Source organism: Plectropomus leopardus, chromosome 18 (assembly GCF_026936395.1).
Source record: "Plectropomus leopardus strain MGB_pleo_1.0 chromosome 18, ASM2693639v1, whole genome shotgun sequence".
NCBI lineage: Eukaryota > Metazoa > Chordata > Actinopteri > Perciformes > Serranidae > Plectropomus > Plectropomus leopardus.
This window is the reverse complement of record NC_142193.1, coordinates 6595548-6623377: the sequence shown is the minus strand read 5'-3', so window position 1 is coordinate 6623377 and position 27830 is coordinate 6595548. Positions and strand designations below refer to the sequence as shown.

General features: G+C 39.3%; 1 protein-coding gene across 2 annotated transcripts in view; it reads right to left on the bottom strand.

Annotated features, from left to right (window-relative positions):
- Window positions 1-264: 264 nt before the first annotated feature.
- slc38a12 (solute carrier family 38 member 12) overlaps window positions 265-27830 on the bottom strand; it is a 73853-nt gene continuing 46287 nt past the window's right edge. For both annotated transcript variants that reach the window (XM_042505567.2, XM_042505566.2), the window contains exons 9-10: window positions 21322-21415; window positions 265-5449 (exon numbers count right to left, since the gene is read on the bottom strand). In XM_042505567.2, the coding sequence (XP_042361501.1) occupies window positions 4686-5449; window positions 21322-21415 (858 nt within the window). In that variant the 3' untranslated portion in view covers window positions 265-4685. The remainder of the gene's footprint in view (window positions 5450-21321; window positions 21416-27830) is intronic.

The window sequence follows — 27830 nt, the reverse complement described above, 5'->3', positions numbered from 1 at the left end:
CTTTTTCTCTCTTTATATCACATCATTGCCACAATTGATTCTACCTTGGAGTAAATTCTGATAGCAGGTTACTGGATTTTTAACTTATTCAAAATATCTGGCGCTTTATACCGATTGTGTCTAGCAGAGTCCCTGCATCCAAATTCTCTGCCCTGAAGCCTTTGAAAAAGTGTTATAAATTACAGTCGTGAGGATAAAACTACAAAAGACGACGCTGGTTGTAAGAAAGCCCAATTTTTCTTCAAGTAATTGAGGTTCATGGAGTTGAGATGAACATAAAGCCTTTATTTTCCTTGTGAATCATAAAAATCAAACATCCATTAAAGCACAAACATCCATATAAACGACAGACTCACAGGCTCGCCAAATTACTGTAAACAAATACCAAAAACATGAAGGAAAAATGAGAAAATAAACAAAGATGCAGTAAACTTAAGGGCAACAACAACAAAAGAACAGAAATTACAGACGAGACACGAAAAGAGAAACACGGATTAGAAAGAAACACTGATTGTCAGTTAGATGAAATGGCTTCCATGCAGATGTTTGTCTTGCTAGCTGATAATAAACAGCAGAGTCGAGAAGTTTAGGGCAAGAAAATAAAGCCCATATAAAAGGCACATTTCACAACTTCAAACAAGTCATCAGAACCACGTTTCACATGTTCAATAATTAATCATTCACTCACACAACAATCATATCTTTGTCTCCAGCCTACATTATAAATATCAAAATAAGATGATGTGTTTTTGTACTTTTCATTCAAATGTTCATCTTCGGGTGAAGAGGTTACAAAAGAATGCACATCCAAATGATAAATAGTCGTTGTTGAAGACGATGGAAAGATAGAATCCGCACACAAGTAAATGCTCCCATAAATGTTGTTTCAACAATCACAGAGGTGACATTTCAAGTGTTGAGCACTTCATCTTCTTTGATGAGGAGCCTGACACTTGGAAGAGGAGAAAGACCTGTAAATCAGAGTGCAACTGCACAAAAGTGGGGAACACAAACATATAAATGACATACAATATTGATGATGGATCATATGGATTTCTGCGTGCAGGAGCTGTTACAGATTCCATTCCGATTCTATTAGAAAGCAGATAGGTACAGACAAACACAAGCTGTGAGAACCTGTCAAGTCCATATTTGCTACAGCTGAATACACACATGCAAACTCTGGCTGCAGTTGGGTGAAGACAGAGGTCAATAAAGCCCATGACAGCACCTCTATAACCTTCAACAGTGCTACAACAGTGCTACAATGCATGAGGAGAAATTTTACAGTTGCGGTGACTTAACAACACGCAAGTCACAGCACATTAGCTTTCAATTTAAACTGCATTACGGCAGTTGATGAAAAAGCTGCACAGCCTCTCAAAGCGCTCCACAACCCACTGAACTACTGTACAGCTGAACACTGGGGCTGCATTTTAATGGAGCACAACTGTGGCAGCATTTAAATACAAATGTGTGAAAACTAGTGCTGCAGTGTGGGTGACTGTGTGTGTTAATTTAGCTATTTAAAGGACATAAAGGGTAATGTTTTCAAACCAGAGCTCAGTGATCTTCACAATACATATCAACTATATATCACTTGTTGTAAAGATGACTGCATTATGTAGTATCCAGCATTTTTGGAGCTTGATGTCTAAGCCTCAGCTGCTCCAATTTTGAACATCTTTCCAAATGTCATGTTAACCCTTTGAAACCTGAGAAAATTGATTTCTTTCAAAAACATAGGAAGAAAGCAATGAGCAACAAAAGAAGAAATTACCCAAACATTTGCAAGAAATTAGTAAAAAAAAAAAAAAAGCACAAGAAAATTATCTGAAATTTAGAACAAAAAGCAAAAAAACAAACATAAAAAAGAAAAAAACAAGGCAAACAAGACCTGAAAAGAAGGCTTAAAAATTATAATAATGCTGCAACATAGTTTTAATATGTAATTATGAAATTATAAATACATTTTCCCCCTAAGTTTTTTAAAATAGTTTTCTAAATTTACTTATTTCTTGCTGTTTCTGGAACATTACCAAACTCACTGCCATTTTTTCCCAGGTTTCTAAGAGAGATTGCTCCACTTTTTACAAATTTTAAAGGTTTAAATACGAAAAGGAATCTGAAAGCAGCAAAGGTAAAGTGATATCTTTCCAGGTTTCAAAGGGCTTAAGTACTCTCAGCAAGAAAAACATATAATAATATTCACTTTTTGTCAATAATTATTGAGATGATACATATGCAAAACAAACTAAGTTGTTTGTGCTAACTGGTTTGTATCAACAATCAAACAAATAGGCTCAGAAATGCTGTGTCACAACCTTCAACCTTCCACAGCCGATGTCTCCAACACTCCGCAACTCATACCAAAACAATTTATATTGATAAATAGCACTACAGGTGAGGAAAAATATGTATTTTCTGATATTGGGTTGAACTGTCGCTTTAAGACAAAACAATACTTGAGCAACAACAAAGAACATAGTGTAATGATGTAAGAAAACTATGAACAAAGTTGAAAGCGAAAATGCTTTACAGATTTGTGTTTCTTCCACTGACTCAATTATTCAAATGACTGCATTATTGCGCTTATTCCATGACCATTTACTGATTCATTTTTATTCACACACACTTTACGTGAGTTTTTAGTCAATTCAACAACTATAAGGTTGTTTTTGGCCAGTGTAAGTTCACCATTTTCTTTTTCCTTTGGCAAAAAATGCTTGGGGAGATGGCACTAAACACTGCCTGAAATTTAAAATCATAATCTGGAGAAATAATTAATATTACAAAGAAAAGACAGCACACCAGGTAGCAAACAAAGAGTGATATTGGACATAGCGTTGATTAAATGAGTTTAACTGCCAATCAGAAATTAGTAAGACACGGATCCACAGCATGAATCAACATATCGCTTTCAGAAGTTTCACTGACAGTAAGGTAGACAATGAAGGGCAATAATAAAGTCTACTAACAAAGGCACAACTCAGAGAGGGAGCTGCCATGTGTCAGTGAAATCAGCATTACAGAACATCAGTACAGTGGGTAGTGTATGAAGCTCTGTCGTCACATTTGGATCAGTACCCTTCACTTTTGGCCAATGATGTCTTGCCCATAGCTGCAGCTGACACACTGTAGATCACTATAATCCTGTCAGGTGTTGGGCTGTGTGATAGATACAGCACGAGGCTGACAGAGTCATGAATGGGTGCTGAGCAGTAGAAGACAGGAGACATGCCCTGTGAGTGAACTACAGGCACGAGTGCCCGGTGATAAACAGAGATGGAGCTCTTCCTGGAAGCCTATCTGTCAGTGGATCTGTCACTGACGGAGCTTCATTGTTCACGAGGGACGAGGAGATCGGAGGCAGCCACCGCTGAGGAATGGATGCATGTCAGCTACAAAAGAATGATCATCCCAGATTTGTTCGTTTGTCTTCTTCTGTTGGTTTCTGTTCCAATTTCATTATCAAGCTGTGTAGACACCAAGGAGTTTAGCAACAGAACACAAGTCTGGGTGTAACAGGCTCTTTTTCTTGTCGCTACTCTGCTCTTTCAATTGCTTTAATATATCTTTATTGGAACTTTCTGTCCTGAAGATCCAGAGGTTCCCTCAGCGTCTAAACAACCACGTTTTCTATAGTTTGGGATTTGAATGAGGTATCCTAGATTAATGAAGTACCAAAAGTAAGCTAGGGCGGTATCATGGTATCATGATATGCCAGGGTATTTAAAAATCCCTAAAGTAGGATTTTTTTTTTTTTATACCATCATAAATACAGGTGCTCCTCTCTATATTAAACTTACAGAATGTAGTGCACAGCATGCACCACCAATGTCCGGGCTCTACTAGTGGAACAAGGAGCTGAGCTGAAAGACATGGCAACACATAGTGGTGGAGGGAAAAGTAACAGGACTGTAAACTGCTGGAGGCCAGCAGAGAAATAGGGATAGGGTTAGGGATTAACTGCATGTTTTTTTAGACCTAACTTTGTGAATTAAGAATTTATTTCAACCAAACCGGAGCTTGTGATTGTTGAAACAGTGCAGTTACTAATTGAAGGTTAGCACAGCACACTTTTACTGTCATATACCGTATACCCCAGAAAAATCTCAGGAAGGTATGAAAGTATGAAATATTACATACAGCCCAAGCCTAACCAGAACTGAACTTTTAAGGTGTCAGTCTGCTTCAAAATGCTTGTACAACACCCAATACCCCCTGCCAAAAACCTTTCAAACCTTGGAAATAAAGGTTGCATCCAACACATTTTGTTTTTACTTTTCAAAAACGGCTAATCTATCAAGCAAGCCAACCTAAGAAAGTATGTAGATTTAGTTTGAAGCACACTGAACTCTAAAGATATATTTTCAAAAAGCTATGTCTGTGCAAATCCTTGTTAAATCATCACTATCAGGTTGACAAAACATCCTTTTAATAATTAATTCCCTTTCACTGTTGTCATTTTCTGTTCCAGTTTTAGTGATGGAACAAAAAGGCTTGACATTTGGTCCCTTTTTTTTAACAAAATTTGATAAATTACTCTTAATTACATTTAATGTATGCAACCAAAGTCCCATAAAAAGGCACACTGTCCAACCAGCAGAAAGTAAGGCCTCGTGTACTGGAACAAAGAAACTGGCCAAACATGTTTACATTTTTTCTAGACAGTTCTAAAGTCCTCATTTCTTGGTGTCAGTCAGGATGATGTTGGCTGTGACAAACATGAGGCAGGAGGCGGCCCACAACAAAACAAACCACACCCAAAAACTGTGGCGGAAGGGAGACCGGTGCTTGTTGATGGCATCCCTGCCCACCACAGGCTCCAGATGGCGTCTACCGTAATACACAAGGAAGGCTGGGACAATGTATTGGATCCCTGTGCCGGCATAGGCTCCTGTAATACCCACCAGGGACTCCAAGTTGTGGGTGCAGAAGGCCACCAAGATTGGAGGCACTAGGGTAATAAGGGGAAACACAACACGGTCCACCACCCACGGGTAGGTGCCTCCGTCCCGGTGGAACAAGGTCTTCCAGTTGTTGCGGAGTGTGACAGCAATGATGGGGAAGTTGGTGCTGATGGTGAAAACAGGGAATAGGCCCAGGAAGTAGCGCAGGACTGGGATATCTAACACGTCGCAATTGTCCGTGAAGTTCAGGGTGTACATGTCGTGCAGCAGCGAGCTCTTGAAGCAGAAGATGGCGGTGAAGGAGAGGAGGACATAAAAGCCCAGGATCAAGATGTAGTCCGCAAACACCAGGGTGCCCACACGCTTCTTGTCAGAGATGGGCGTCACCAGGGAGGGCAGGGAGTGCTGACACATGAAGGAGTACACACAAACACCAAACAGGTTGGGCACTCCGGAGAAGGAGGCGACTGGTGGGTTGCCTTCGCCGGTGCCTTTACCAATGCGGATAAGAGCCAAGATGATCATCATGGTGAAAGCTGTGGGAAGACAACAGAGGGGATGGAATTAAGTACAAACTTTGACATTAAACTACCCACAAAGATGACAACAACCCTATTGAATATCTGGCCAAGCTAGGTTGAGGTGCAACGTCAAACCAACTGTCCAGAGCTCACACTCCTGCAGCAGTAGTCTGATGGTGAATGTACATGGATTTGTAGGATTTTTTTTTGCATACAGAGCAGTGGACTGAGGTCTAATCACAAGTGATCACTTGAGACGCATTCTAATGCCAGGTGTGAACACAGACTTGAACAGTCCACTTAGATCAGACCACCCAAGATACAGTGCATGTTAACACCAGGTGTAAACAGGCTAATAGAGATGCATTGATGCTAAGTTCGTTAGTTTCTTCAATTGAATACATTATCATAAGCTGACCTAAGCTGAACTGACCTGAGTATAGTATTGTGGGACATTAGCTGCTATAAGCTACTGGTCACATCAGACCAAGTAAGGTTGTAGCAGCAAACCCTGATGGATATGTTTTATTGCTGTTAAGTGAAGTTTTTATTTGTAAAAGGAAGAATGTGTCATTTATTTAATTAAAAACTTTGTAGTCTTACCTTCAATGAAAGGGACAGAAAGAAAGTAATGTAGCTACTTGATTAGTAAAACTATAAGTATTAAAAAAAACCATCACATGATGGTTGAATCAAGTTCAGACTCTTCCAGCAAGTCAGTGTTCCCAATGTAATTTTAATATTAAATAAAATCGATGACACAGTCAACCCTCTACTTTCTATACAATGGAAAATTAAGGAATATGGTCTATTTAAAATGTCGATTGTTTTCTTCCTTTAATTCAGACAAGGACAACACCAAACACAGTATACCTACATAACAGGATGGAGTGTGTATTTAGTCTTTGCCGATATTTAAAAACAGGGGTCAGTATCAAATTGGTAATCAACAGTGGGCAAGTTCTGGACAAGGTGATACTCAAGCATAAACAATTTCATTCAGATACAGTATGTTTGGCCACAGAATTGTGTAGACAGACTGGCTACTTCTTTTCATTGGTGAATGACTCTGAGGGGAAGAGTATACTGTAACATGTGCGTGGGTCTAAACCATCTCCGCTTCATGTTTAGCTGCTTTCCCTAAACTGCATTATTATGTTCCTGTCCAATGCCCATCTCTAACCTACATGCATACCAACAAGGCAGAGCTTAGCTGCAGTATAACTATGAAGAAAAGATGGGTTGGCTACAGTTCTGGGTCAGCTTGTGGCAAAACCCTGATATGATACTTTTATTTAGCCCCTCCCCAATCCAACCACATTTAGTCCTCTTTTCCACAACTCATTCATTCAAAAATGCTCCCTTTTTATTCTACCACTGTAAAAGACATTTAAAAAAACACACAGGAAGGACATTTCTCTTCCTTTTTTTAATCTACAAAATATCACTGTTAAAAAGGTAGAATTCTTCAGGTTATAGTGACCTTGTACAATAAAAACTGCAGTTTATGAACCTCCTGTCCCGTAGCAATTTTATAGCATATATAACATCAAAGCAACTGTTATAGCTTATAACTTTACTCCCGGCTTATTATCACTGCTTCATATACCATCGCACACTGCCCAAACAACCTTCAACAAATGTTGCCTGTTTGATCATGTCTTGTGCTGTAAAGCAATCTCCACTTTTTGCCAAAGCCTGCCAATCATTTCAAGCAGACTTCCCACAAAACTGGAAATAAGGAGCCAGTGCAAAAGCAGCCTTCATACTGTACAAGCTCTTGTGTTCACAGCATACATATATGGGAGCTACCTGGCTGTCGAGGGAACCATTACCTGAAAAAGCCGGTTGGTGTTTTTATATAAGTAGTATTGATAAAGTAAGTGAAAATTAGCCACCTTTAGCACCCATAATGCCTCTGCAGTTAGGGCTTCATTTCTGGACAAAGCACCTGAAATGGTCCCTTTTTGATTGTGGACGACAGGGAATCACAGCAACTGACAGCAGGTACCATGTTGGCCATCATGGTAAATAGCCACTGACTAGAGTTGAATCAAGCAGCAGAAGCAGCCTGGTGCTTATGTTAATGTTAGCTCCTTTAGCATGGCTCGCTAGCAGTGCCTCTCTCCCATGTTCAAAAGTCGCTTAATGCTTAAATACACAGTGCAAGTTAAGCACATCCTAGGTCCTAGTCTTTCTTTTGCCATGCCTTAAATTTGTCCACATGAGCCCAGACAGTAATAGATCTGCATTTCCCAGGCATAATGTGAAATCAAATCTCAGCTAATTAGAAGTTGACACTCAGGTTCGAGTCTGAAATTACCAATGCACAATATCACGTCAAGTGACATGACTGACCTGCCCAAACATTAAAAAGTTACAACCAGCATACACTTTATAATTCAGATATTTATTGTGCGAATTTCCACTACTTTTGCAAAGCTCTTTGGGTTTCTTTATTTTCTCTAAACCTCTCCAGGCTTGGAAATTGCTATTTTCAAATTCAATGACTTTTCAATGCACACTGCCAATGTACAGCTGCTTGGGTTTTTTTTTCATAAATCTCTGTGGTTTGGGACCAAAACTCTGATTGCTGGCAAAACCATCGCCCTGACTCTTACTATTCATTAAATTCAAGTTAAGAAGTCTGTTAAAAAGCTTATACCCCTCATTATCCACCTTGCACACACATCCTGAACTTCTTTTTACTTGTTTTGCTTGCATCGTTTTTGGTTTTATTTTTTACATATTTGATTTTAACCACTTTGTTTATGTGTTTATGATTTCTTGTTTTAGAGTTATAGAGTAATTCTGGATAGCCTTTGTGCTTCCAATGTGTTATATATTTGCTGTGCCTTTTGTATACATTCAGTATGGTATCAATACTAGTGTTAAAACAGTGCATGTAAGACTTTAAAAAGGGAATGAATAAAGTGAATTCTCTAGGTGTGGACCTGCCCTCCAGCTGTTTGTCCCTGAAACCTCGTAGAAAAACAACTCGGGAACATTTCATGGCCCCACATAAAGCCATTGGAGTCAGATGAAGATAGAGAAGCACCTCCCCCCATGTGTCTCCACCTCCTGCAGTTCACATCCCATCTCCAATTGATTTCCGGAGGTGCCTCTCCAGCAGGAGCGAAGCTAAAGGAGACCCCTGAGCGTGGCATGCAGTCCTGTTATGGGCTGACAGTCATGTGACCCAGTAAGCCATCTCAGCTCCACGCACACTCAATCAGGCCGTGACACCAGGAGTTAGTCATAGCCCTATGATGGCCAGGAGCCAGCTCCTCAACTTTCATCATCAGGCTGTCCTCTAAACACAGGGTGACATTTAGGAGATACCGCTCGGATCATAATTTGTCACATATATGTAGATAATAATACTATAGCATACGCTTTCATAAACTCTGTGAGACTGGCTGTGATGCATAAATAAAACAGAGAGAGATCCTGCCTGCCTTTGATGGAGATATTCAACAGGGCAAGAACAGCATGTCCTGGAACAGTGTTGTTTCTGTTTTCAGCACAGGTTGCAGTGCGTGAACAGGGTGCAGGGGAGGTGTGTGCAAGGTGGGAACTTAAAGTTTCAAACAAGCTCCATTAATCAGCTACTCTGTGCCTCTGCAGTGGCACTTTAATGTATGTCAGGAGGATAAAATTCATTCCAATTATCAGGGACGGACTGTACAGAGAGAAGGAGGCGTTCAGGACGGAGGTGAGTGTCTGCAAAACAGTGAGAATGAAAGTATCTGTGGGGGATTAAGACAGAAGCAATATTGCGGCTAAGACGTTTCTTTACATTATTAAGATAAGGATATAAAGAACAAGAGGAACTGCAAAGTGCTTTATGGAGATAAAGCACAAAGAAATAAATAAAGAGCATCAAATTAAATAAGAAAAGGCAAAAATACAAGTAAAAACAAGGATAAAACACAAGACAATACATGAACCAACAAGCAGGTGTCACTGATGCAAACCACTAAAGAGAGGATAAATCCAAAAACATTCTCCTCAAGATTTAGTGTGGATGGGGCAAACAACAGAGGCCTTCTCAGACTTATGTGAGGGTTGTGTGACAGTATAGAATGTTCTGCGATCACTCATTTTAAATGCACATATAACCACACATACTTTATAGCTGTTAATGACATCAAAGTCATGTCTGCCAGAGGACTTCATGACCATAAAATTTAACAAAAAAAAGACCTGGTTTGCAGGCAGCATTGCTGACCTGTGATCCGATCATTGTCATCATTATGTCATGAACAAAAAATAAATAAATAAATAAAAAGGAGATGAGAAAAAACGAGAATATAAGTTTGTCCTAATTAAAACACAGTATATGTGACTATGGAGAACATAATGTGACAGAATGGGTGTTTGGTATTAGACGCTGGCTGTGATGCATGCTTTTGTTAATGGCAAGCACCCAAGAAGTTTTGAAATATTTTGGATTTCGGAAAAAAAGACAAGCTTAAGCTTATAAATTGGCAAGCAAAAAATTTGTGATTTTTTTTTATTAACCTTGGCAGTTATCATTGAGCTGAACTTTTGTTTAATGTTCATGTTGTTAAACCATGTTTTATATATGCTAGTGGACTTGAGTTAAAGTAAATTTGACTACACTCAACAGGACAAAGTACTTACATTTATTTATTTGTTGTTGTTTTGTTTTTTTTCTATGGCCAAAATTGTGTTAAATAGATATATATTATAGCGTCTCGTATCAATCACAAGCCCGTATAGCATACAGTTATCCAAAGAATCGTAATAATACTGTATTGTGAATTGGGAATTTACATCCTAGTATCTTGGGGTTTTACCATTATTTTGGTGTCTCACATGTTAAGAGGTAGAGGATTTTATTTGTCCAAAAGGAAGAGAAAGACGGGATGCAAATGCTAAATGAAAAATAAATTAGGCAGGTTGTGAACTTCATTCATTGTTTTTTGAGTTTAAAGGGAGCACACAGCTACATTCCTCACCCTTGTGTCACACTTTCCATACATTTATATCAGATTTCATGTAAGCACTCACACACGAGTGGCCAAAGTCTGTAAACGTGGTTCACAAGTGTTCAATATTTAATGCATTGTTGGCTTATAGCCAATGTAATCTCTGGCTCTAGGGGAAAGCTCTGAGTCGCAGTCCTCAAGACTCTGACCTAACTCTCCTTATACAGAGAGGTCAAATGGCTGGGCAACAGACCAACCCTCAAGGGCATCTGCCAATCTTTTTTGTTTAAAAATAGTGAAAAATGTCCCCAATTATGTAGCTTTGCCTATTTGAATGGGCCAAAGACTACAGAGATTCACTTATGTATCATAAATTCCAAATAAAAGCAGCAAGTAAAGCACTCAAATTAAATAATCTGAAACCAGAGAATATTTGATAATCTACTCTTGAAAAATGACTGAAATGATGAATTCATTATCAAAACAGTCTAATTATTGCAAATTTACCCAAATATCTGAGAAAAGTCACACATATCATTATTATATATATCTTTTGAGGCCATAAGACAGTCTCCAGTTGTCTGCTGTTTCTGCATTACCCTCCACTTCTCTCCCAGAAAACTTCTTTAACATGTGACAGAGCCATATCCCATCTGTCTGCTCTCCTTGCTCCCCCTGTCTCCTTTCTCCTTCAAACTCTCATCTTCTTCCCACCTTTCTGTCTGTAAAAAGCTACGTGTGAAACACTGAGAACAGCCACCTGTCTGTTCATGAGGGAGAAAAAGGTGCAGGACATGAGGAAAGGAGCTTTTCTCCTCTCTGACGCCAACACTCACAAGCTGCACAGGAAGGAAACAGGCATGGGGATTTTAATTAAGAGTGCCTCAGGGTGGCTGGGCTTTACTACATTACCTTAAGCGCCTTTTTGCAAGTTCAGCCAAAATTATGATATAGCAAGAGCACTTTTGAGAAAGGACAGTGAGGCTGGTCATACTGGTAGGCTCCCAGTTAAATGTAAAAGAAGGTTAATAACTAAATAACATTGAGAGTCTCCTCCAAATTGCAAAATCTAAAAGCATAACTTTTCTTTTTTTCTGCCCACATTTCACAAGGGTTTATGCTAATTAGAGGCAGAGGACTCATTTATCTTACTTAAGGCAGAGGAACTAACCGCTTATTTTTCAAAGAAATTGAAAGTCAATCAGATGGTAGAGAGGAGACGAACACCAAGAACAAAGCCGCCAGAATGAAGCTTTTCATAATGTGCTCATTTGTCACCGACTCTCAGCTGCATCATGCCGCACGAGGTGGGAAAATCACGTCCGACCGTGACAATTTTATTGCACTCGTTGCACCTATAGCTATGAATCTCAATGCTGGAGCCCTATGCAGCTATGAAATAAGAGCACATTAGCTTTGATCACCTTGACTGCTTTGAAGGACCAAGGAAACAGAGTGTGGGGCTTTTATTTACATAGTAAATTCTGTGCGCTCTCCCAGGTCACTGGATTGATGTAAGCCATATTCAAATGCATTATTCAGCGCCTATCACAAATTGAAGCCAGTAACACCTACAAATGAAAAATACATCAGTCTAACATTCGGTTTTAATCTAAACTTGTCATCTCATCTTTCAACCATTATTGCTTGCACCTTACTTTATGGTCTTCTTATGTATTGACAAGGTGGAAAAAAAAAAAACTCTAAAAGACCCCATTGACTCCCTCATTGCACAATTTTTTATGCTACTCGCTACAAGCCAGCGGCCATCTTTCCAAAGACCCTCCAATGGGATGAGCCATTTACCTCTGCAGATATATGTCAGGATATGGTGATTACACGCACTTTCAAACTGACACGCCAGGCCCCGCCAATACTCTCCAGTACACTTGACAAGCCACAACAGGAACAGAGTAAATTGAGCAGATGTCAAACAGCCACATATCACGTCCACGTAACTAGTGCCCGTCCATCTTGCAGCCTGTGATTTGTATTACCTGGATGGGGGACGGCAACGACCTTGTGAGGAATGCTTTTGGCTTAACAGCCCTCCAGAGGAGGCTCTTACAGCTGTATTCTCAGTGGTTGCAAACAAAGCTGCTGCTGTTAAGCCAAGGCTGGCAGACACTCTCAATGCTCCAAGGAGTCATTGGCCGCGTACAGAGAAGGACTCTTCAGAGGCTATCTCGCACAAGATGGGATTGCTGGACTCAATTAATGAGGAGAAAATGGTAGAGGTGAGAGGTGATCAATCTCATGTGCAGCAAAGGAAGAGAAAGAAGCAGAGTGGGGGGTCTCACTCCTTGGAGACTTGGACACTTGAATGTGAGCAATTCATTGATGATAGCGAGAAGGTCAAGGACTTCACGGCATTTCAAACACTCAAGACACACATGTGCTCTAATGCAACGCAAAGTTCTGTTTTCTCTTCTTGTTTTACCAATTTAAACATCTCCGCCTCTAGTGGTTTTCGAGTGCAGCAATCATCCCATCATTAATTAAAAAAGACACTCCTTGAGCGCTCTTGGATAACCTCTCAGGTAATTAGGGCCCTGGCTCTCTGCCCACATCTCACTAGGGTTTCGAGAGTTCTTGCTGTGCTACAGCTCCATCACTTCAAGCCCGTCAGGACCGGAGCTAGCAGGCCGCTTCCACTGCTGCTGCATTCAGTGTGGTGACTGGGTGATAAGTGGCTGCCTTACCCCATAACAAGTCGTGTGATCGCAGATAGTCCTATCAGCAAACACAGCGCAGCAGTTGGCCTACTGTTTAGCACTCCATACCACAGCTCAGGTTCACAGGGATGAGCCAGCCAAACTCCATGACACTATCTAACAGCTTCATGAAAACACCAATTAGTCCACTCACTCAGCCGCAGAGCTGGAAATTTGCACATTATCCACAGATAAGAAGTTTCTCTGTAAACAGCGAAAAAAAGGAACAATCTAAGGAATTTATATAGTTAAAAAAAAGGTAATAACTGATTATCAGCTTGTGCTTACTGATACAAACACAATCAGAAATCTTTCACTCTACTATGATACACTGAATTGGTGTGGTTGGTAGGAAAATATTCTTGGTTCATGAATTTATGATATATAAAGAAATAAAACCAATTAGTTTCACTATAAAGCAATGTCTTAATTTTCTGTTTTTCTCTTTAAAATCATTTCAAACTGTTGATCTTTGGGACTGTTAGTCAGGCATAAAAAATCTCAATCAATCAATCTGAAGATGACAGATTAAGCCTGATTTATGATTAAATAAAGAATCTAATCGAAAGTAATTATTTATTAAAGCTGGGGCAGGCAGTTGGGTAAAACGTTGGGTAAAAATCAAATGATAAACTTTGAGCATACTGTAGCTGAAGTGGTCTAAAAAAACACTACACAACAGAGAGCAGTTGTCAATCATGTCAATCACTGCCTTTGAACTGTGGTCAAACGTCCAACTAGGCAGCGCAGATATGAATCAATATTCTGTTGCTGCATTAGCTACTTCTTGCTTCAAATGTTTTCAAAAACATACTCTAGTATACTGTTCAACAGTAAATGAAAGCTTTGCACCTCGCCGCCATGTTGAAAACAGCCAAGCCAAAACAAAGCACTGCTCTCCATCCAAAGCAAACTTTCTCATTTTACAGCTAAACAGAACACCAAATTACATTTCTGAAAACATTAGAGACAAGAAAAAGGCAACACAGTGACAGAATCTTGAATTATATTTGGTCACCGCTGCCGGGCTTGACCAGATTGCACAGATTATCTGCCTCAAAAACTACTATAAAAATATGGTGAAAGTTGTTTAAAAAATAACTATTTGTCATATTTGCTAAAAAAAAAAGTTACCTGTTAATAGTGGCTTTAATAGGTAATGAAATCAATCATTAGTTGTAGCCTTATGAAGATTTCGTCAAACTGAGGGTGACCTTCTTTGGTCTTAACGTTGTTATTCATATTCATGTTAAAGAGAACATGTCTCGGGACTGAGATGGCAGCGTGCTGATACTTTTTCATCTTTCAAAGGCTTGTGTCGGCAAGAAAAATGAGCCAGGTGTCTGTTACTTTCACCCATATGTTTTTAAAAGTAAAGTGACTGAGCATTTAACGTCGACATTTAAATATAACATTATTTATATTTAATAGGCTATAATTCTAAGTGAGTGAAGCAATAACATATAAAGGAGAGACAGAGTAGACACTTTGTCACTGTCTGCTACATCTGCACAGGTTTAAAGACACGTCAGAGGTCCACAGGCTTAGGATTAAGAAACAGAAAGAAATTAAATGTTAAATGGCTTGAGTAAAAACAAATAGCTGAAGGTGCAGCTTTATTTCCTCCCTTCAGACTACTGCTGCCATGGAGTGAAGGCACCTCTGAGATAAACAAGGCACTGAGGTCACAGACCATAATTAAAAGCTTAGTCACCCATTATAGATCCAATTGATCATGTTCTCTGACTAAAGCAGACATCCACCAAACATTCCCCTAATCACCCAGGAACTCATCTCAGCAGGAAGTCAAATTTCTCATTACGCATAGAAACATCAATACTAAGCAGGAAGGGAGGACAGGAGCAATAAAATACACTGGAAGTCAGAGCAGAGAAAGTGTCCGTGATCGTGTTGCTGTTTAGGTACAGTTAAAAGATGCTTTAGTCCTTGGCTGACAACAGTAGTGTCATAGAAAGACAGAAAAGGGATGATGTTTTCCAATCTGAGGTTTTTTTGCCTCTTTAATGTAATTTTTCAGGACCTCTGAACTGTGGTTGTGCTGTACGGTTCATTAAGACCTGCTCATATTTCACCGTCCCCCTGTGAGCTTGCACGCTCTGGACAAACTGAACTTTCCACTCAACCAGCCCCATGAGTCCCTGTGACCTTCAGAAACAATATGTCTTTCCCTCACCCATTTAAAATGGCACTGGGCAGCTGTGAGTGTCCCTGAGGGCACTTTCTGAGCTCCTGATACTCTGTTGTAGTAAACTAAGAGATGGATGGTGAGGCCCATGAATCACCGAAGCAATGACTCTTTAACTTACAGTTATTTGTTCTTGGTGTAAAGGAGGAAAATGGTGCCGTTTACTGCATTTCACATAAATATTGAGTTTATCACAGTCAGGAAGGTTACTTTGAAGATGCACTGATGCAACATTTATTTCACTATTAAATATTTGTGTGTTCTCAAATAAAATTTTCAAAGTTTATATTTTAACATTGGAAAATACACCACAACTCTTTGTTAATTATAACCATAAACATGAATACAAGCACAACTTTTACACACAGTGCTTATTATGAACTATTCATCTAAAACTGAATAAAATAAGATTTTATGTAGCTTTTCTTGATATTGATCATAAGAAACGGACCCTGCAGCACCAAAGAGAAAGTGTCATAAAAAGCCAAATTAAATAAACTTTGTTTCAACATTGTTCAACAATGAAACACTAAAACATCGCAGGTGGGGTGAATACTTTTTTATAGTTATACACTTATGACACATTTCCACTGCAGCCTGCAGCATTGGACTGCACAGCTCTACTCAACTGGGCTTACTTATACTGGACCACTGATTGATCAAGGAGAACAAAATCGAGAAAGATATAGTTAGCTAATTTGAGTTGAGTCAAGTCCAGCCCAACCATGCAGTGGAAATGAGGCCCTACACTGTAAAAATGTTTAAGCTGCAAATCCGGTAAGCTCTTGTAAATAAGCTCAGAAAAGGTGCCTTACAGTCCCAGTTAAACAGAAGTGTGTGTGAGTGTGTGTTCAGCTTCTGCACTGAAATGTATTTCCTAGTGAAATGGAATACTTGAGCAGTGTACTGTTATGAGAGGAATATAAATCAAACCCTTAGCATTTGATTTGACCACTGAAAAGTCAGCGGGCTAAACATTTAGCACAATACAGAGCAACAGTGAAGTTCCAGTTTTACAGAAAGACTAAAGAAAGGATTAGTACTGTAAAAATACTGATTTTTTTTCTTTTGTACATGTATCTGGAATATATTAAGAGATAAAAGATCAATTAACAATGTATTTTTAACTTCATGGGGACTTAAAAAAAAAAAAATCAAGAGAAATGTAACCTAAACCAGAGGTAAGGAGACTGTTCCATCACGAAACACCAGATAAAAATCTTTCCTCTGAAACAAATGAGACAGCTGCTCATAGGAAGCGCAGATCTATATGCCACTGCCGCCACAGTTAATATAGACAGTAACACCTCTGAGGCTCCAAACAGCTCTCCATGCATCCCAGGAGAGATAGACAGGAGTGATTAAAACCCGTTGACTGAGTGAGGATGGCAGTTAACTTATTCCCTTCCTCTCATACCACTCAATATCAATTAGAGAGGCTCTCTGCTCCTGTCAGTGTTTAGGAGGTCCTCTGGAGAGCTGATATACAGTACAATGATCTCTCCTGCTTTCAGTGGGCAGCAGGCAGGACGTGGGGAGACAAACTGCAACAGGTTGCAACAGCATTTACCTTTCCATACATTTATAAACATAAGGTATTTGTATTTATTTTTGTTTAGTATTGTCTTGTTCTTTTGTATGTGGTTTATTTTTCCGGGCACAAAATATTATTGTGTAGTCATAGATTTTTGACAAACATGAGTTGCTTGCCGTAAATGGCCAATAAACTACTCCTACTATCAAGTACTTGCTGCGTATTGAAGGAGTGCAAAAACAGAGCGGTAACATGGACAACAGCATCGATGTCAAAGAACACATCCTACAGCTGTGTTACATGGTTTTTGTTTAAATTCACAAATGTCACATGCAAATAATGCTCCATCAAAAAGGTTAATGTGCTTCACTGAGTAATGATGTATGTTACACGCAGCTGCATTCATCCATTATTACACAGCGCTGAAAAGATAGACATAAAGGTTAACAAGCTCTTAAAATTTCAAAAGGAAAATGAATGACAACTCCTTGGAGTGGATGGATGTCAGTTTATGAGATCTACACAATGTATGTATAGAAGGAAGAATATGTGGGGGAGCACTTGTTCAAGGTAAAGATGGGTGCTAAAGAAGTATTTTCTTGTTGGAAAGATGTTCTTTTCATTTTTTTTCTGTGCTGTCTATGTAATAAAAAAATAAAGAAATAAAAGAAATTAAAGTTGAGCCTAAATCCTGCTACACCTTTTTGGTGTCGAAGGAGAAGGGAAAGAAGCTGCTCTGTAGTCTGGTGGTAGTCTGGATGCAAATACTTTTGATAACTGTTGCTAAACGACCACCTAAAACAGAGAAAAAGGGCTGTGACATTCACTTTTGCCTTTTAAACCTATAACTACCAGAATGTATTGAACCTCACCAGACCAATAAACGCTCCTGCAATGTACTGCAAGCTCAGGCTCTTTTTTTTTTTTTTTGCTTTTTTTTTTTTAAAACACTTTCATAACACAAGACAGATGCAGCATGATAGATGGAAAGAGAGGGGATAACATGCAGCAAAGGGCTGTGGGTGGAATCGAATTTTTGGCCACTGTGGATAGGACATTGCCTTTTGTGCATAGGGCTCCTCCTCTACCTGATGATTTATTGGGCACCCCACATGTTTGGCCATTTTGACAAAGGAAACAATATGGCAGTTGGCTGGTGACAAATAATCTCAAATTACAGTTAAACAGTACACCAAAATATGTTTCTAAAAACATTTTAAGAGAGAAATAGGCAATGTAGTAACAAAATATTGGTTAAAATTGCATCAGTGCTACTTAGTTTTACGGTTTGGGCTCGTTTTTTTCAGCCTCTGTTTTTACAATACAGGTAACAGTACCACACCCTCTTCATATTTACAAGTTCTTGTGAAAAAGCCAAACAGTGCATGAAATATATCTCTAAAAACATTTCTGGCCAGAAATACGTAATGCAATAAAAGAATCTTGATTCATATTCGATCAGAACTGCCTTCTTTTACAGTTACTTCTGGGTTTGGAGAGAAAGAGAGTGACAGAGGGAGGTCCAGCTCTCTCTCTTGATCCACTTTTATGCTCTTTGTGTCTGTGGTGGTGGGCATATGGAATTCTTAAAAATTTACTGTTGATCGGGATTGCTTTTAATCATGTTTGGTTTTGCGCTACTATGATGTTCTATGTGCCTGTTTATTGTATTTTTCAGCAAAGTATCCCTTTAATAAATACTTTGAATGTGGTTGTTTTATTCCTATACACTTATTGTACTGTTTTTTTCTCCACTAAATTAAGTAAAACTTAACATAAAAGTAAGAATACAACAAAACGCCTTTCTGGGCCTACTGGGAAAAATGTAATTTCAACACTTTGACACTTGTCACTTTGCCCTGAAGAGTAGCCCGCTCCTTGTAACTCTGAGGTTTTTTCTTTCAAATATGCCAGAGAATGTTAAAGGCATATTTTTCCATGCAGTTGGTAAACAACTTATCGGATATATGAGGTGACACCCTCAGGTCATTACCCACTGGGTGTTTAATATGTCAGAATAAGTTAAATGCATTATTCCCAATAGATTTGTCAAAATGCATTTGTTGTGTCTAAGATGTTGCAGTAAGCTAACAAAGTGCGTACAGATGGCCCGAGGCCACACTCCGCTCTTTGCACCACTTTCCATTTTAATTTAGGAACAATTAATAGGCACGGTGGGGGAAAAAAAACACTGCAGTGTGGAGTTGTGGGTTGTAGGTGTCACACTGACCCAGCCTAATGGCTACTCCATTGAAAAACACAGCATGTTAGAGGCAGCGCAGCAGCAGGAAGCCACACCATTATTCATGTTTGGTGTTAAAAAAACAGGACTCGCTGGACAAGAAGGTGACTACAGTTGAGTGGCAACGATTGTGACAAGGCCTGAGCTGAGGGCAGGAGGCAGGGCCCCAACACACCAGCCAGCTGCTAACCCTGACATCCAGCACACCACGGCCCCTCACAGGGCAGCACAGGTGACTGCAGGTGTATCCAGGAAGTGGTGAGTAATGGTCAGGAGGGGCAGTGGGGTCTGAAGAGTGTTTAAATCCCGAGACCAAGGCACAGAAAATAATTATGTCGACTACATAAATTTGTTATACTTTAATAAATAATATATTAAGTGATACTCCATGCAGAGTTAGTAGTTTCTTCATTTAGAGAACAGCTTATGAGTCATGTCACAGCCGCCAAGAAACTAAAAATCTTTCTCAGCCACCCCTCAAGCCTGCAGGGGATGAGGCAGATCTAGAGTGGAGTTTTACAAAGTCTGCAGCTGCAATAAAACACCTGTAATCACTCCTCTGACTGCCAAACATTTGATTTAAAGGCTGAGTTTGGGATCCACATGTAAACAGGGGAGCAGTGTAGGACACTGTGGCCACTTGTTATTGTGTGTCACAGTGCTTTTGAGAGCAAGAACACCACTTTACAGCACACCAAACACCTTGTAGCTGTCAAAAAAACAGGACATATACAAGAAAAGAAACAACATTTTAACAGTATTGTATTTTGTCTTGTCTTTGAGTAGCAGTTCCTCTAGAAACCCCAACAAATAATCTATGACTGTCCTTACACAATAGATGATGGACAGTGCATGTCTCTGCATTTAAAACTCTCTAGGTTTGAAATAGAGTATACAGACAGGCCTACGAACTAGCAGCAAATCCAATCTGTCAGTATACTGCATCCACTGAATGTCACCCTTGTTTACATTTTACCACAAATTCAGAGGGGGTCTTGACAAAAAAATCTCACAAATCTCTTATGTACGTGTGTATGCCTTTTCACATTTTCAATCTCAAAAAATATTACATGATAAATGATATTACTATGCTGACCTCAGATATACCAATATAGACCTGTTCTTTGTTCATCATACGAAATGTCTCATACCGCACAATGACAAATAGAAAGTTTGTATGATATATGTCTTTTTAATTTATTTTGGGATCACTGGTGCTCTTGCTAAATATGTCATGCAGCAGGGGTATGTATCTTGCTCAAGTAAATTATTGGCTTGGCTAATTATCTGTCGTCTTCTTTTCATTATCATTTTTTGTAACATTTTACATCATTGGCATGTCACATCTGAGCTCAACCACACATTTATCAATGTTTAACACCGCGTGATGTGATTTAGACCAAGAAAATAATGGGCTTTTTTTTTTTTTTACTTAAATCAAAGATTAGATTCACTGTGATTTTCTTTATAACTTTAAGATCAAAATCTGTTGGGTTTTGGATCTCTGAGAGTCATTTTGCTCATTCCTATCTCCTCTAAACGCACAGCGGAGGCACAGAGCCTCCAGTGGAGCTATTGTGAACCATTAGCCAGTTTTGTAAAGGGCCCTGCAAAAGCGAAAAAAACAGACAAATGAATAAGATGCCACAGGAGGATGCGGACAGATGAAGACGAGTGAAACATGCAGCTAAATAACCTCTGTGTTACTTAGCCAGCCAGCCAGTGGACAGTATGCGCATGCTGCTGTGTTTGTGTGTTGTTTATGAGAGCTAGCACGCGGCTGTGCGGGGGTGGCGGGAGCGCCATGATTCAGTGGTGTTGTGATTTTAACAGCGGGCCCAGGACGGGCGGTTTATTTTCGCCCGTCGCCCTTTGAGTGACGGTCCAATCAAGCTTGGGACGGGCTGTCAAGCCTGTCAGGCTGAGGAATGAGAGGAGATGGGAATCAAAGACACAGAGCAGGACCGAACCATGATGGACAGACCTGAGCGCAGCGGCCACGCAGGCGAGGGAGGGAGGGAGATGAAAGAAACGGGGGGAGACACCGAGAAAATGGAAATATGTCTTCGTGGAAAAAAGGAGCAGGCAGGGAGAGAGGGCCGGGAGAAACCAAACAGAATTAGAAAAAGAGGAGAACGGCGAAAAGACAAAGCAAAATCCAATGTTTGTGTCTTCAAAATGTAAACTGAGAAATCAGTGTTAGTGAGTAATTATTGTAAAATTTGTTTATTCTTACCAATCCAGCGCATGAGTGAGGTGAGAATCTGAAGATATTTGGTCTTCTGGGCGTTGAAGAAAGTGAAAGGCCCCAACAGAACCGTGAAAACGCTCTGTAGGAAGAGACAGAGAGAAGGGTTGTATATCATCACTGTTGTTCAAGACAAAAAAAAAACAGTCCAAAATCACTTTCTAATCATCACCGAGAGGGATGACAGGAACCAAACTCATGGTCATGTAAACAGTCTCTCAGTGAGGACCTTCCTTTACTATCCAATAATAAGAGCAGTAACACAGAGGCAATAACAGGAAAATGTCACCCACTGCAAATGATGCCATAAATGTCACCCTGTCAGTTTGATTTATAGGCGATGAATATAATGAACATCTCTACAATCCTACCTTTGAGATACCTATCATTTTTTTTCTTAGATTGTGCAAGACATGTATTTATTAAAGCTACTGTAATTAATTTTTGAGGTTGTATTTTGGTGTGTTATGACTTTAATTCATGCTGATATAGTTCATTAATGAGTTTGTGTCTTTACAGAAAATTATTTCAAAAATCAATCGTGTTAAGCCATTGGGTTTTTTGTGCAATAATTTCAAACTTGTTGGTTTCAGCTTTTTAAATCTGAGAATGTGCTTTTTTTCTCTGTTTTACATAAATGTTTTTTTGGTTTTTGGACAGTTAGTCACACAAAGCAAGGTATTTGAGGACCTCATCTAGGTCTCTGGGAAATGAGTAGGACTGTACCCCACTCAAAATTTTGCCAGCTGAATCAGATTTAGCTGTTCAATATGAATATTCTACTTGTTGTAGGGATTTTTACATAAAAAGTTTGATTGTTTTTACGTTTGAAAAGGGCTCAGGCGGAAGTTCAGTGTGACAGCGACATTCGTGTAACAAAGTAAACAAGCTAACGATGCTAATGACGTTTCATGAGTGCGCAGCCACTAGATATAAAAGAAAAGACAGACAGTCGTATTAAGTTCCTGTGAGCTGTAAATTTACCACTTCTAAGTAGAAGAGAGAAGATACTGTTATTTCAGAGCCTAATGGTGCAGAGTCTCTCTTCCTCTGTGCCACTGCATCGCATCCACTGCAGCTTGTAACAAAGAATATCGTAAAAGTCAAGAGTGCTCACTCCGCAGCAAACTCTGGGGATGAAAAACATCCCAAGAAGTACACTGCACAGCTCACTCACTTGCAAAAGAAGCCCCTTAAAACTACTGTGGTCTCCACATGATTTTTCGAATCTCTGACTATCAAGAGGCAGCGCTAGAAATTAGGATGGTGACTTTTTTTGTTTTTAACTTTTTTTTTTACCCTTTAACAATTATACATAGATTTATGAAATGGAAAGATGCCCCTCTTGCCTTGAACACTGCAGCATTATCACATTTTGGTGTGTTTGTTTGACCCATGTTCATTTTAGCCTGCAGCTCTGTTTTTACTCCCCTGACATGTCTTTTTGAAATGCCAGCGGAGACACATCTGCTGTCAAAATCCCATCAGCCCTCTAACAGATAGGCGAACAGATAAACAGGTAGGCCGATCCATAGTCCACCAAAAATGTTCAAATCCTCTCAGGCCACAACTCTGATTGCCTATCAGATACTTTTCTTTATCAAGAGCTGCAATCAGAGGCAGTGGCTCAGCTACTGTAGCTGCAATTCCATCAGCTCCTCTCACTGCTCCTGCTCCTCCTCCTCCTCCTCCTCCTGACGCTCTCAGGTCAGACTGCACACTTTGAGTGGCATGTGATCTCAGGGGCAGTCACTTGTGTGCCATTTCATCTGAGGAGCAGACTGCAGGGTTTCAAACAGGGACCACTCCAGACACACACCTACATACACACCTCTGTGAGGACAGAAAAAGCCTGCAGGTCTGTGTTGGAATTAGAATCAGGTCGACTGCCAAAAAGGTTTCACACACAAGGAATTTGCATTGGTGTTTTGGTGCATAGCAGTCACAATAAACATAGTAATAAAAAAGAAAAAACATAAAGTACTGAAAGGAATTTTTTTATGTATAAAATGAAAACTTGTTTAAAAACATATGTATTTAACAACATAAACATATGTTTAAAAATCAAAAGAGCTGTGCGGTTTTTAAGATGAAGATGGCGTGGAGTGTGACTTAACATAAATGTAAGTTGTTGATCATTTTTAAAACAATGTCCAGGCAGCAGAAATCACTGTTGGAGTAATTCATGCAGTAAATTTGTGAAATTGTGGTGATGCAAAATTATGATTTATAAGTATCAGAAGGTGTCCAACAGCACCCTGCAGTGTGTTTCCATGTTTGAGCTAATAAATGAGGGAACAAGGGAGTGATTTTGGACACAGCTAGAGTCAGCTATTATTTCCAGATGTACAGATGGACAGCTGGGGTATCTGTGGGTGTGATTCTGCTGAATAATGATGATGCCCATGTGTCTATATATTAAAGAATTGCCAGCTGTCTTCTTGGCAAAGTGCAGCCTAAGCTCGAGCCGAGCCGAAGCATAAATCTGCAACACCTATTGGAGGTAATGAATGAACCATTATGAAGAAGGATGAGTCTGAAGAAGAAAGTGAAATTAATGGCAGCCGGCTGACAGACAACAGTGTTTTATCCCTAAATGTTTCAACACGGTTAGTTCAGCTTTGCTTTCTGACTGAAGATCACTTTGTAAACCACAGCATGCCAATCTGGGACTACATTTCTAATTACTGAGGCAGAATTTTGACTTATTTTATCAATTTGAAATACTTTTTATGTTTAGTAAAAATGGCTTGACTGGATACATGTGAAGACTACATCTAATTCCATTTATCAATCATAAATGAATAGGCAGAAAGTTAAACAAATGTGTATTATACTGAGCTCCAATATCATCTATTGAAAGACACTGGGATTTATTTTAGCATATATTGTGACTTTTTGGCAAAAGGCTACATGTGATCTTATAGTTATCTATCTTTTGGGAGAAACCCTATTATAGAAATAGGGTTGGGTTTCCTTTTAAAATGTTCTTTACTTGTGCCAACAGAATATTTGATTTTCAGTATGATGCAAAACAATATAATTTTGTTTTGTATGCCTTAGTTTGAGGGTCATAAACAAGTTTATCTAAAACCCCTATTTCAATTTAAGGAAACATGCCAAATTTTTGTGCCCCAGTGTTTAGTTATACAAACAAATTACAAATTTTCCCCCAAAGGCCTTAAAAAACTGTCTATTCTTACTGTGTCCAGACAAAACATGAGGGGGGATTTTACATATTATGCATAATATTAAAATATACAAAAAATCAAACTTTAGTTAAATTGCCACAATGTCTGGTAGGAAATATGCTAAACAGGTGAATAAATTCTTAAATTTTGTATGACTTTTAAGATTTGTTGTCAAGACAACTTAAATGTCAATTTATATAATGCAAACCAGATTTTTGGATTTTATGAACAACCGGATCGACTTATCCACCAAACGGAATGAGTCCCTGCCTCTTTAGAGCATACACACATCCATGGCAGTTAGCATGCTCGGTGTATGTGAGTTGGCGACACCTTCATGGATCAATGTCTCGAGGAAGACCTTTGTCACACCGTGGGTCTCCTTGTATATCAGACTGGAGGAAGGCTTCACCATAGCGAGTAAGACAGCTGATAGCGAGCTTCGTGTCTCTTTGGTTCTTGACACGAAGGACTTAGAGGTGACACTTCATGCTTCCTTCAGCAAGTCTTTTTCATCCTTTGCCTCTGCCACTCATCTTAAACAAAAATGGATTGGAAACACACACACTTACACACTTTCACACACGGTAAGTGCCTCCATTGTAGGGGTCGACCAATGTTTTTTTAGGGCCGATACCGATTATTAGTAGTTAATGAGACCAATAACCGATAAGGAGGATATGCATGTGCAATAAAAATGAAAGTCTTTCTATCATTATTTCAAATTTGGAATATAACAAACACCAAGACAAAACTTTGTTCAAATGCCTTTGGCAAGTGTTAAATCAAAACTGAAACATTCAACATCACATAGTGCAAGTTCCCTGCAAATTTGTTTTATAAAGTCAAGTAAGAAAAAAAGAAGAAAAGAATGAATAAAAAAATGAAAGTAGCTCCCTGAGGTTTTGCAAAGTTCCTCCCATACTGACACTTTCTTCGCACTTCTTAATTAATTAATTTTATTGGTGAACATTAAAATAAAATACCAAAACAGATAATCTGCAAAACACCAAATATATGTCCTGATAAATGGCCAGGCCAATAATCTGTTAACCCGTAGTCCATTGCTAGCTTGCTTACAGCTGATCTTTGTACTGACTAAATTGGTATATCAACATATACTGCACTGACAACATTTGTGTAAATGATGCAACGCTTCCCTTCCCGTCTTCATACACACTTAGACCCTCAATTTGTGTAAGGATAAACTTGTTGGTCAACAAGTCGTGATAGCATCTTTCTAAAGCTTTGAACAGTTCCATATCAGTTTAAAGAGAAGGATCTTCATGCCATGCCAAAATCCAACCTGGTGAGGCAGATATAGTAACATCCCTGAGGGTTAATAGCTGATGATTTTCTCAACAGCTTCTTGACCACTCATGAATCAAGGGCACCTCCAACAGCTTAAAACCTCCCATAAAATCTCACACCAAAAAATGGCTCCAGGGACGCCAGACCGCTCAACTGTATCTCTCAACAACAAGAGCTACAAAACAACACTCTGAGATAGGATAAGTGTAACACCACCTTTTTTATACAGAAAGCTACATTTGCACCAATCAGATCACTAACAAAAACAACAATGTGTTTCTGGGGATGTGCTTTGTGATCTTGCCCCCTATATGGTATCATTTTTGGTAGTATATTACTGTTATTTTGGTAGATAAGCAGCCAGACATTTCAGATCATGTCCAGCTGTTTTTAACATCACTGGCAAATGTCTCTCAAAATTGAAGAGCAACACAGGCGAAAAATCAATCACAGGAGAGGCGAGGGGAAAAAGATTTATCTCTCTACAGCAGCCTCAATAGATCAGTCTGCATGCAGCCACAAGTCAAAGTTGTGTTTTGAGAAATGGAAGCTCGAACAGGAGAAGATTCAACAGGTTTTACACAAAATGTAAAAGACTACATTTCATCATATGGTTACAACCTTGATTGTGAGTTCTCTCTTACATTCACGCAGTGTTTGTGTGTGCATTTTTTCCAATTTATTTCATTTTGAAAATGTCCACATAACCACCAATTTTCAAAATATACTTCAATTTTATGATGATTTCTAAAACACTGGTATTCCTTGGGAAATGGCTGGCACGAATGTGATGTGTAAATGACTTAAAGGTAATGGTCCAAAACATGCAAAACCATCAACCTAGTCCATTAACTAGACAATGAGGACATAAAGTAAATATCAAAGGATGCGTGTGCACCCACATCAGAATAGGAAAGGCTTGGTCCTCTGAAAGAGGCCTCTTGAGATTGGTAGAAAAAGGCACAGAAAATGAGGAAGAGAGGAGGAAGTGTGAGTGGGCGAGTGTAAAAGCATCAGATGCCATGTGCTGTGGGGTGACTCAGACCCAGAGAGTTGGCATGACCAGACCAGAGCAGAGCGAAAGGCTGATGGGGTCACTTGTGGCGCTGCCAGCAGGAGATCACACTTCACCATTCCACCTTAAGAAAAAAAACAGTGCAGCGCTGCACTTTCAGTAAGATCGAACTGTGAGGGACAAAGCAGGAAGCACACAAGAGGTGGGTCCGGTCCAGATTAGACTACAGACTGCCAAAGCTAACTGAGCTTCATGATTCATAATATTAATTTTCAAACAGTGGCCTTTATTTGAAATAGTATTACAGAAAGACTTTCAAGTTTCCATGTTTTGGAGGAAAACACTATCAAACCTGCCTTGTTGTCTGATATGCTCCTGTTTTGATTTGCTGTTTGCTATAAATCTGATCTCAACAATTCCTCCATGTGTGAATGTTGTCTTGATGAATGCAGGATAACATTCACTAATCCCATGAACAGTAAAGTCATGTCATAACTACTGTTCTGACTCATAAATACTCCAATAACTTAAATGTTTTTTTTCTTTCATTGTTAATATATTGTCACTAAAACTCAACACTTTTATAAAAATTAAATTTAAGGCCCACAAGTAAGTGCACAATTTCCCTTTTCTTGTAGGCTTTTACTGTGAAATATAGCTTGAGTGTAAACTTTCGGTCTTGTTTGCTATTCGAAAAATCTGCTTTCACCTGAAACAAAGTGGCAAAAAGAAACGTACTTAAATAACGTGGTCCTCCTAAATATCTATCTTTAAAATCAGACGCATAAGTTCCCACTGTCAGCCAACAAAAAAAGCTGTACGGTGTCATGTCATCTCCTTCTCTGATCTTTTCTTGCTTTCAATAATGGATGGAAAAAAGGGTCATTGTTGATGGCGCTCTGTGACCCACAGTCTTGTGTTTATTTGGCAAAAAACATTCTGTCTGGTGAGCTTGGGCTGTGGACACTATCAGAGGTACA